This window comes from Carassius gibelio, chromosome A17 (genome assembly GCF_023724105.1).
Source record: "Carassius gibelio isolate Cgi1373 ecotype wild population from Czech Republic chromosome A17, carGib1.2-hapl.c, whole genome shotgun sequence".
NCBI classification, from domain to species: domain Eukaryota; kingdom Metazoa; phylum Chordata; class Actinopteri; order Cypriniformes; family Cyprinidae; genus Carassius; species Carassius gibelio.
The window spans coordinates 21255158-21267256 of NC_068387.1; the positions used below are offsets into that span (position 1 = coordinate 21255158).

The 12099-nt window shown below is 34.5% G+C and overlaps 1 protein-coding gene across 1 annotated transcript; it reads left to right on the forward strand.

Annotated features, from left to right (window-relative positions):
- Positions 1-1272: 1272 nt before the first annotated feature.
- On the forward strand, positions 1273-11718 carry LOC128031367 (tyrosine-protein kinase fyna-like). Its single transcript, XM_052619583.1, has 13 exons — positions 1273-1459; positions 2606-2693; positions 3929-4185; positions 4713-4809; positions 5604-5702; positions 5887-5990; positions 6553-6702; positions 6791-6955; positions 7161-7340; positions 7678-7754; positions 7868-8021; positions 8702-8833; positions 10507-11718. Exons 3-13 carry the CDS (start codon positions 3939-3941, stop codon positions 10713-10715), a joined length of 1614 nt encoding a protein of 537 aa, XP_052475543.1. The 5' UTR covers positions 1273-1459; positions 2606-2693; positions 3929-3938; the 3' UTR covers positions 10716-11718.
- Positions 11719-12099: the final 381 nt, after the last annotated feature.

Below are 12099 nucleotides of genomic sequence, written 5' to 3' on the forward strand. Positions count from 1 at the left end.
AGAGTGAGCTAGTTTAATTTAAAGAAAACAAAGTATAGTTTTAGAAATGTACATTAACATTTTTTTAAATAAAACTATAAGATTTATTATGTTAATAACCATAGAAACGCATCATCACAGTCTGTGAAAAGAGTCTGTAGTGGTACATATATGATCCTTTAGTAGGATGAAGAGACTCGGGCTAACTATCAAAAGTCAATTTTAGTACAGGCACAATCACATACCCATAAAATCCTAATTTAGTCACTCCCATGTTCTTCTGAACCTTTATGACTTTCTTTGTTCACCCAAAGAGGAGATGCTATGAGATTTTCAGAAGACAAAAGATGTTTGACAGAATGACATTCTGTCAAACATCTTTTGTTTTCCAGAAGAAAAAATGTCATACAGGTTTCAAACAGAATGTTCACAGAATTTAAGACCGAACAATCCTTTTAAGATTTTAATATTTCCAACATTACTGCCAGAGGAAAATATATAAAAAAATAACGTACAATTGAATGAACACACATTGTCCCAATATTTATCAGGGTATGTTATCATGATAGAACCTTTTTTTATTTATTTTTTTGGCCTTTTCAGCTAAAAAATAAAATAAATAAAAAATGTCAAAAAATGTCAAACGTAGGTATTATACCATTGCTTTGGTCACAATATTTAAAGTTATAAGCAAAAATGTGATAAATTACACCAATCTTGCCATCTATGAAAAGTTTCCTTCTTTAAACACAGACTAGTGCTACCTTTCAGTTAAAAGATTTGCGTAAAGGTGCATTTACATTGATGATAAAGAGATTTACTTTTGGCAGGCTAAACAAACTGAAAAGTTTCACACCCAAACCATTTAAAATGAAACGAAATTCTCAGAATTGTCTAAAAAAGCAGGTGTGCCTCACACAACTTGCACGGATTATGAAAATAGCTATATATATATATATATATATATATATATATATATATATATATATATATATATATATATATATATATATATATTATTTATTTATTTATTTTTATTTATTTATTTTTTTTCTAAACTCAGACAACACACTAAATTATTGGTGTCACAGGTTGTCGACTATTACAGAGAGATTTGTGGAGCATGACCAGACAGTCCTTGTTTTTCTATGGTAACCACAGCTGAACCCACGCTGCATAGTAGGAGCAAGAAAGGACCATCGAGGAGGCAAAACATGCGCGCGCACGCAGGCGTCCTCTGCCCCACCCGATTGGCTGAGTGTCCCGTCAATCACATCCTCGGTCCCCAGAGAATCCGCCTCAGCAACGCCATCATCTGTTACACTCGGCGACAGGAGCTGCCTGAGCCGTCAGGGCCAATGTCGTTATTTTCGTAATTCACCAATATTTTATTAATAGAAAAAGCTGTCTCCAAATGACCTATTTTCGATTGTCTCTTTGCGGTGAAATCCAAAACACTTCAGGCGACCCCTCTCTCTTGGTAAGCATTTTCTGATGGTCTGGCGTTTTTTGATACACTTGGTGCAGCCGATTTGTATCCAATGGATATTGTGGTTAATGGAAATGATGGGAGATGGAGGCGTTTATAACGCTAGTACCGACGGACTAACCATAACGCTTTCGCTTTATAAGCCTAATGATGTTTAGGAATATATAACATCGAGAACGAATGTATTTTCTTGTAGGGATGGTGTGATGCTTTTGCTCCTAAGCGCTCGTCTCTGGCAGCGGGATTGATGCGCAGCAGAAAAAGCCTTATATACACAACTGAATGGAAGAATAAGGCCTCTGTCACTGGACAGTAGTCATTGAAATCATACAATACCCTTTATCAGGGTTTACAATCTCAGCACGCAAGTATTTGTGTGACTTGACGGATTTTATGCTTTATTTTATTTATTTTTTAGTATAATCTGTTTATTGATTTATTTTTTGCTTGTTTTATATCTATTCAAATGAAGCCTATATATAGTGGCCCTTAGGCAGAAAAAACATTTTTCCCCTCTTATTGCTTGCTTTATGCATCCAGAATGATAAATGCAGGGTAAGCACGGTCATGGAAAACCTGGAAAAATCAGGGAATTTTTTAATACTCTTGGAAAGTAATAAAACATCAAAAGTCGTGGAAATGTTCCTATGCTTTGAGTCTCAGAAAGTCAAATGCTCCATTTAGCAGCATTCAAATCTTTTTGAGACTCATAAAATTATAGTTTAAATCTCTTAATTCAAAGGACTGGTTCCTGAAAATCTCTTGGCAATCTTTGTAAATATATTTACTCGTTATGAACTAGTTATGAACAAAAAGTCTCATTGATCAAAAGGATTGGTTATTTCGGACTTAATTAAAGGTTCTTATGTTATGATGGATATGAAATTATATACTTTTCATTTTCAGCAATATAGTTAAACAATTTCATATTTGATGTATTGTCTGTGGTTCTTGTACAACAAAAGCATGAATGGCTCTTCTGAATTCTTTGTTTTCTGCAGAATAATTAAAAGATGTTAAAATATGAAATGTTTAACCTATACAGACTTTATGTATTCTTCAACACAGTGTGTTATAGTTCCCCATACATTGTTTGCCAATAAAACAATGTTTCTGGCTTTTGTTTTGCCCACTCAGGCAAAGGAGCAAATTGTAGATGTTTTCACATCATCTTTAATTGAATGGAATGCAAATACTCCACTGTGGTAGCCCAGTGCCTGCCGTGGTATGTTTATTAACTATATGTTTTTGTTTACTTTCTGCATGTGTTACATTTCCATTCTTTTATAAACAGGCCACTTCTATAAACATTTATTAATATTAACATAATGTTCTGCAGAATAGAAAATGTGTTTTGGTTGGATAATAGTCACATTAAAGGAATAGTTCAACCAGATTTTTAAATTTGCTGAAAATGTACTCATTACATCACTTGCTCACCAATGGATGCTCTGCAGTGAATGGGTGCCATCAGAATGAGAGTTTAAAGAGCTGATAAAATCATCACAATAATCCACAAGTAATCCTTACGACTCTTAATGTCTTGTGAAGCGAAAAGCTGCATATTTGTAATAAACAAATCCATCATTAATACGTTTTTAACTTCAAAGCGCTGCTTTCATCTAAAATATGAGTCCCTTATCCATAATATTGCTTCCTCTAGTGAAAAAGTAATTTTGTCTGAATCAGGAGAGAAATATGCACAGATCAAAGCACTGTTTACAAGTGCAAACAGTCCAAAACAGTTGTGTGGATTTTGATTTGAGAGGACAAACGAGGATTCAGTTTTCACTGGAGGAAATGCTATTATGGATTATGTACTGGTATTTTCAGCAAAAAAAAATAAAAAAAATAAAAAAAAATAAAAGGTTTAAAAAAACATGTTTAAAGTTGATGGTTTTAATTCTTACACATAGCTTTTTTGCTGCACAAGACATTAATTTATCACGAGACATTAATTTTAAGTTTTTATCGGCACCCATTCACTGCAGAGCATCCATTGGTGAACAAGTGATGAAATACTAAATTTCTCCTAATGTGTTCAGATGAAAAAACAAACTCATCAAAATCTTGGAGGGCCTGAGGGTGAATATATTTTCAACAAATGTACATTTTTGTGTGAACTATTCCTTTAATTTATTCAATTATATTTATCATAATCCAATTATCATAATCCAAATCATGACATTTGCAATTAAGATTAAATAAATCACATATTTAGTTACACATCCATTTGTTTGCACTGTAATTACAGACTGTGTGCTTAAAGCCAAATGTCTCTCTGAGTCACTTGTTGAATTAATTATTGATTTATGTTTACTTCCAGTCAGTTGTTCTGAATATGAATCTTAAGCTCCTCTTTAATATGTCTAATTTGATTAGATTCAAACCAATAAAATGTCAACGCAGATATAAATATATATTAAGTCATCATCATTTTTTCCTTTCTTCACCCCAAAGAAAATAGATAATGGGCTGTGTGCAATGCAAGGACAAAGAGGCAACCAAACTTACAGACGACAGAGAAACTAGCGTCTCACAGCATGCAGGATATCGATATGGGGCTGATCCAACACCTCAGCACTACCCCAGCTTTGGAGTCACCACTATACCCAACTACAATAACTTCCATGCACCTGTCAGTCAAGGAGTGACAGTGTTTGGGGGAGTGAACTCTTCTTCACACTCAGGAACGCTACGATCCCGGGGTGGAACAGGTAGAACAAATGAGGGACTTTGCTGTTCTAGCACTCAATGAAATGAAATATCTTGAATGGTGAAGTCAGTGTGACATAAAAATCACCTTTATTAACTTCCACGGAAATCTTTCCTGTTTTCACTGAGCCTGATGGATCAGTCCACATAATTCCAAATTAAAAAAAATAATAAAAAAGTTTATTTTCCTTGTTAAATCTCTGAAAAAACTTTCATTTTTGGCTGACATCACCAAGGCCTCATTTTTCAGCCCCTTCCCTACTGGCTTCATTCTGGTATCATGATCTAATGGATAAAATCAAGTCCTGGCCTACATTTCTCTCATTTGATAACCTATTTTATTTGAAAATATTTAATAAAAGCCAAATGAGTTGTAAGTATATCTTTTAATGTCGACCTTTTAAAAAAAAAACATTTTCTCAATCTTTTTAAATAATTTCCACTTTTTATCACATTGCACATTGTTGAGCCATCATAATATTTCTTTTTGTTTTAGTAAGCCGATTTTATTTGTCATTTTCTTTTGCAGGAGTAACACTCTTTGTAGCACTTTATGATTATGAGGCAAGGTCAGAGGATGACCTCAGCTTCAGGAAAGGGGAAAAGTTCCAGATTCTAAATAGCACGTGAGTTCACAGAATATATTTAAAGAGACCATCAAAAACAATGTTTCATAATCCAATCCAAAAATGTTCTTTCTGAATATTTTTTTTTTAAAGTAAACTTTCCAGTAGGATGCTGTCTGAAACATAAAATAATGCTTTTAATATACTTACTTTTTTTTTTTTTTTTTTTACTATAGATTTTTTTTTAAATGTTTTTGAAGGAAGTCTCTAATGCTCAACAAAGCTGCATTTATCTGATCATCAGTAATACAGTAAAATCTGTAATATTGTGATTTCTTTTTTACAATTTTAAGTAACTTTCTTCTACTTTATTATATTGTAAAATATAATTAATTCCTGTGATGCAAAGCTGAATTTTCAGAATTCATTACTCCAGTTTTTAGTGTCACAATATTATTCAGAAATCAGTCTGATATACTAATATGGTGTTCAATAAACATTTATTATTATCAGTGTTGAATAAACCATTATGCTTCGTAAATGCTTTTTTTATTTTTATAATTTGATGAATAGAAAGTTCAAAAGAACAACATTTATTTGAAATATAATTTTTAAATGACATTATAAATTGATAAATTTAATGCATCCTTGCTGAATAAAAATATGAATTTAATTTCTTTAAAAAAAATCTTACTGACCCCAAACAGCAATTATGTATCTGTACTATACTTTTTGAGAGATTTCTATATTCAAATTTTTTTATATGTGCATTATAGTTTCCTTCTTAATAATTGAAACTTGACCCATTGGAAATGTACTCAATGTTAATTTGTTCTCTTGCTCCTGTATTTCAGGGAAGGAGACTGGTGGGAGGCGCGCTCTCTCACTACAGGTGGAACAGGATACATACCCAGTAATTATGTGGCTCCAGTAGACTCCATACAGGCAGAAGAGTAAGTTCTGTTTTAGTTTCGAAAATAGACAAAAGTGAAATAGAAATAGGAAGACTATCCAGAAGAACAGTGTCTGTTATTTGTGTTACTCCTAGTTGTATTTTCATAGGGACAAGGACATTAACATTACTTTGTCATGTGGTCATACTGTTAACCAAAACAAGCACTATGTATCCCTTTGTAGTTGGTATTTTGGAAAACTTGGCCGTAAAGATGCAGAACGGCAGCTGTTGTCAAATGGAAATCCCAGAGGCACTTTCCTTATAAGGGAGAGTGAGACCACCAAAGGTAATTTGCAGTAATGATACAATTCGCAAATATGGGGTGAGTAAATTTTTCCATTGCATTCAAAATAAGTCAAAATAAATGCTCACCAAGGCTGCATTTATTTGATCAAAAATACAGTAAAAACAGGAATACTGGGAAATATTAATACAATTTCAAATTATTTTAAAATAGTTTTATATGTTAATATATTATAAAATGTCACTTATTGCTGAATTTTCAAAATCATTCTAATATGCTGATTTGGTGCTCAAGAAATGTTATATTATCATCAATGTTGAAAACAGTCGTGCCGTTTAATTTTTTTTTGGCACCCGTTATCATTTTTTTCTTGAATAGAAAGTTTAAAATAGCAGCATTTGAAATAGGAATCTCTTGTTACATTGTAAATGTCATTACTGTAATGTTTTATCAATTTAATGCATCCTCGCCAGACAAAAGTAGTCATTTCTTCCAAAAAAAAACAAAAAAACGTTATGACTTAAAGTTCATCTTGGAATTTTTAACTGATATTTGAGAGTCCTGTCCTGTATCTAATTTTCAGTTCTCTCATGTTTTTTTCTAGGAGCATATTCATTGTCCATACAGGACTGGGATGAAAGTAAAGGCGACCATGTGAAACACTACAAGATCCGCAAACTGGACAATGGAGGATATTATATCACCACTAGAGCTCAATTCGAAACACTCCAGCAGCTTGTGCACCATTATTCTGGTAAATCTGCATCAAATGCATTATGCAAAAATGTATTAATCTTAAATGGTAAACTAACAGTATAACCTATTAAAATTTCTACATTCAGCCCGGGCTGCAGGACTTTGTTGCCGTTTAATAGTCCCATGCCATAAGGGCATGCCCCGCCTTGCTGACCTGTCTGTCAAAACCAAAGATGTATGGGAGATCCCACGAGAGTCACTTCAGCTCATCAAACGATTGGGGAATGGACAGTTCGGAGAGGTCTGGATGGGTAAGAGATTAGCTTAACCACATGGCCAATAAAAGAGTTTGATATTCATACATTACTTATAATTCCAGGGGTATAAATCTTGCCCTGTCAGTGAGGCAGAGAACATTTCCTCTCATCAAAAGAAAGCCAGCTGTCATGGAAGGTTTTATGTGGTTTCTTTCAAGGGCTGTGTGACTCACTATGAAATCTCATCTCTGAATGGCAGGCACTTGGAATGGCAATACTAAAGTGGCAGTGAAGACCTTGAAACCAGGCACAATGTCCCCCGAGTCGTTCCTGGAGGAGGCTCAGATAATGAAGAAACTGAGGCACGACAAGCTAGTGCAGCTTTATGCGGTCGTCTCTGAAGAACCCATCTACATTGTGACAGAATATATGAGCAAAGGTAAGAAAGGATTTTGCAAACAGAAGGGCTAGATAATTGCTGCTCTTCTGAACTTTCTGTTCATTAATGAATTCTGAAATAATGTGTCTCGGTTTCCACAAAAATATTAAGCAGCACAACTGTTTTAAACATTGATTTTAAGAAATGTGTCTTGAGCACCAAGTCAATGTATAAGAATGATTTCTGAAGAATCATGTGACACTGAAGACTTGAGTAATGATGCTGGAAATTTTAAATTTAAAAATGTTATTAAAAAAGAAAACAAGATTCCTGTTATACCTCCAAAGAAATCACACAGGTTTGTTCACATGTAACTGTAAATGTAATTGTCTTTCAGGAAGCCTGCTGGATTTCTTGAAGGATGGTGAAGGACGTGGGCTTAAATTGCCAAATTTAGTGGACATGGCCGCTCAGGTTAGTTAAAAATGCTTTGATACCAGTAATAGATCAAGGTATCTGGTTTCAGTAAGCACTTACTTGACCATGGGACATTTAAATATTCCATTGCTTGCACACTTATCTTTTAGGTTGCTGCGGGCATGGCTTACATTGAAAGGATGAACTACATCCACAGAGATCTCCGGTCTGCCAATATACTTGTTGATGACAGCTTAGTCTGCAAGATTGCAGATTTTGGACTGGCCAGACTAATAGAGGACAATGAATACACAGCACGACAAGGTGAGAGTTACACTCCCAAATCAGGCTTAGTAACTCTGTCTTCATAGGGTCAGTCAACCCTCTATTGTACAGTGTGGCCATATGTCAACAGCATTTTTCTTCACTTTACACATTTACACTGACAATTCAGAAAAAAGTACATTGCATTATTGGAGTTTAAAGATCAGAGTTTAAAAAATCCAATAATATGTTGTTTTTAAGTCAAATGATTTAAGTACTGCTAAAATTTCTGTACATTTCCTTTTGTGTCTGGATTTTTTGTTGGAGTATTTATTATTTAAATGTATTATTAAGATCACAGTATAACATAGTTCTACAGTAAATTACAGAAAATACTAATGTTAACATATGGCAATTGTTTACCACATTTGAATTGCAATAATGCATTTGTTCACTAGGCATTAACTTGTTTAAAAAATATCGGAATCACATGTATTACTGTGTTTCTATTTATTTTTTTGTAAGTGTTTATAGAACAATTTTTAGTTGCATATGGAAACTTTTCATGGCAACTTTTCAAATGGGGATGACGTGGCTATACAGGTCACACAACATATGACTGCAACTAATGTTTGTTTCCTTATGCACATATTCAACAGAGCTAAATCTGTAATTTCCCTGGGAACGTTGCCCAATTCACAAGTAGAGATCAGATCCATAAATCCAGTGTTCTGTTGTAGGTGCCAAGTTCCCAATCAAGTGGACGGCTCCAGAGGCAGCACTCTACGGAAGGTTTACCATCAAGTCAGACGTGTGGTCATTTGGAATACTACTCACAGAGCTGGTCACCAAAGGACGCGTGCCCTATCCAGGTGAGATCTGATGGTGGAAGGTACATTTTTAGACCATTAATGCTGACAGCAACTGACAAAAATTTAATCAGTTTAAATGACTGATGAACAAAAAAAAATTCAGAGATCAGAATTCTGTTATTGTTTGCTCACCCACATGTCACTCCAAACCTGTATGAAAAAAATGTCTCTTGTGTTTTTTGTCCCGACTGTGAAAGTCAGTGGGGTCCAGTGCTGTTTTGGACTCCATAGACTTCATTGTATGGACAAAAGCGGAAACATTCAAAATAGAAAGAAAGAAAATTGTGCAGACTTGGAACCTTTTTTGGGGTAAATTATATCTTTATAGGAATAGCTCACCACTAACTCTCTCATGTTGTTCCAAATCTATAAGACTTTGGTTAATCTTCGAAACACAAATTAAGATATTTTAATAAAACCTGAGAGGTTTCTGTTACCATTTAAAGTCCAGGCAACCAAAACGTAGCAGATCCAAAAATGTCATAAAGACATTGTAAAATAAATCCATACAAAAGCAATTTGAGACATTAGTCTTGTGAAGAGATATCTCTTTATATGATAATCATTGCTTTATATGAGGCTTTTATATGATTAACATAATTTTATATGAGGCTTTTATTTCTTTTTAAACAATGATTGGCACACACATCACAAATATGTGTATGTGATGCATAAGAACCAATAAGGTTTGTTGTAGCGTGTAACATATACATTACCAAATGTGATGAGCTCTTTGTATGTCTGTTTATATGTGAATAAAAGTTTACATGAAATCTGTTCATCACAAAAAGTGGTCATACCTTTTCACAAGACTTTAATTCAACCCCTCGATTCATATGAATTTCATTTTACGATGCCTTAATGGCCATTTTGGATCTAAATGTAATGTAAATGTTCCAGGTATTGGTTACATGGACTTTCAGTAGAGGGACAGAAACCTCTCAGGTTTATTAAAGGGGAGGTCTAATGCTATTTCATGCTTTCAGACTTATTTACACTGTTAAAGAGTTGAATTCTCATGCTAAACATGGCTGAAGTTTCAAAAAACAAGTTGGATTTATGACAGAGTATTTCTGTGTCAAATACGCTCCTTCAGGGTTCATAGAAGCAGCGCTGCACAGGACTTGCTTGAGACGGATTTGTCATTGTTTTTTAGACCACAAAATCAACGATGTCACCAAAGAAGTGTGTTTTTGCTACATGTCTTTTATAAATCTGATAAATCTAAAGATTCTTTAGTGATATGAAGAACACAAGGCTACTGTATAGGAACTCAGATTAACATGAGATTGACAGAAACTGTTTGCTATGTCTCCTTGAAAAATAATTAATTGGTGTTTTGAAGATTAGCCAATGTGTTAGGGGTTTGGAATGAGATGAGCATAAGAAACCCATTACAGACTTAAAGGCATAGTTCAGCCCAAACAATTCCAAACCTGTAAGTTTATCTTTCTTTTTATGAACACAAAAGAAGATACTTTGAATGTTGTCCATACAATGAAAGTCTATAGGGTCCAAAACAACACTTGACCACACAAACGTTTCACTTTCACTTTTTGGGTAAACTATGTTTTTACGAGGATGAATAAAGTACAACTCAGCATCATACAGGAATTTGAGGGCCCCACGGCTTTTTTCAGTTAAAGAGCACATGCTTTGCATTTGTCCCTCAGGCATGAACAACCGAGAAGTCTTGGAGCAAGTAGAGCGTGGTTACAGGATGCCCTGTCCCCAGGACTGTCCCAGTTCCCTGCACGAGCTCATGCTCCAATGCTGGAAGCGGGATCCCGAGGAGCGGCCCACCTTTGAGTATCTACAAGCCTTCCTGGAGGATTACTTCACTGCCACTGAACCACAGTACCAACCCGGAGACAACCTCTAAACACGGAGCTCCAGACTACAGAGTATGCCACAACAGACTGCCCTTCAAAAGACTGATCGAAAGAGCATTTGATGAGAAAAGCTTCCAAGTTTTGTGCCATCTCGACCCAATATCTGACACAATTCATCTTCCATTGAAAAAAGGATGTGCAGTCGCATTATATCTGTCAATAAAGCCAAAAATAGAGTTCTGGGGAGAGACATCAGTCACAATTAATAATAAGAATGGCTTGTTTGTATGTAGTGTAAATAGTGTGTTTAGTTTTCCCTTGTATTTGGCTTGTTTTATTACTTTTTATAATGCTGTTTTGCGTTCGTATCCAGGCCGAGAAAGTCGACGCTGTGAGGAAAGCATGATCAACAGAGGCGGCATCAACAGTTTTAAGATTTACAATGATTCTGGAAATCATTCCTAGACACTTCCAGTAGGATGCTGACCAGCCTCTTTTAAATATTAAAGGAAATCTGTCAGCTGTATATTAAATTAACTGTACGTGTCAAAACTGAGACATACAGCAGTGCATAGGTAGCATTTCTGACACATTATTGTGATTTTCACAGAAGGTAATGATGTCTGCACTGGTTTTAGTGATTTTGCTGGGCCTAATTATTTTGCAACTGCTTTTAGCAAGTGCTCAATGTCTATCTTTTGCCTTCTGCTTCTTAGAATGAGTGCATTTTCTATTTAGTCACTTTGGTTTAATGATAGAGCAGTGTATGTATCAGAATAGTACGAGACCAAGTGGGCATTATGCTTTACCATACTCGCATCTTTCCTGCAAATAAGATAAAATGACTGCTAACATCCTCACTGTTGTGAGAGAGAAAAAAACAAGTCCATTAAATATATCTCACAATATCATGCATTATAAAATAACACAACTAAATGCGTAGAGAAATATTATGAAATGGTAGAATTTCACTCAAGATAACTCATTGCTGGTCTGCCTTGTTTTTTAGCCCCTCATTTTGACCATTATGATAAAATGACGTCTGAATATTAATTTTTGGGTCATTCTTTACTTTTTTGTTGCATTTAAGGAGTGACGGACCTCTCTGTGAACATGCATGTGCATATTCTCACATATTCTGAGTGCGACAATCAGAGATGGGCATAAATACATGAAAATGTATTTAAAATACAAATGCAAAATACTTGGTTGAAAAAATGCATTTAAATACAAAATACTGTGTGGAAAAATGTACTTAAATGCAATTTACATTAAATTTTTTTCAAAGGCTTTAAAATACAAAAACTTATTTTGTATTTAAAATACTTATTTTAAATACATGTATCTGAAATACTGCCCATCCCTGGTGACAATATCGGCATGAGCCACATTCCAAGAGCAGTTACTCACTCTTCAAAACTATGATGTTGATTT

Coding starts and splice junctions, on each gene's coding strand:
- LOC128031367 (XM_052619583.1), top strand. CDS start 3,939: ATGGGCTGTGTGCAATGCAAGGACAAAGAGGCAACCAAACTTACAGAC. Junction 5,703..5,886: donor GACTCCATACAGGCAGAAGA/GTAAGTTCTGTT, acceptor ATCCCTTTGTAG/TTGGTATTTTGGAAAACTTG. Junction 7,755..7,867: donor TAGTGGACATGGCCGCTCAG/GTTAGTTAAAAA, acceptor CTTATCTTTTAG/GTTGCTGCGGGCATGGCTTA.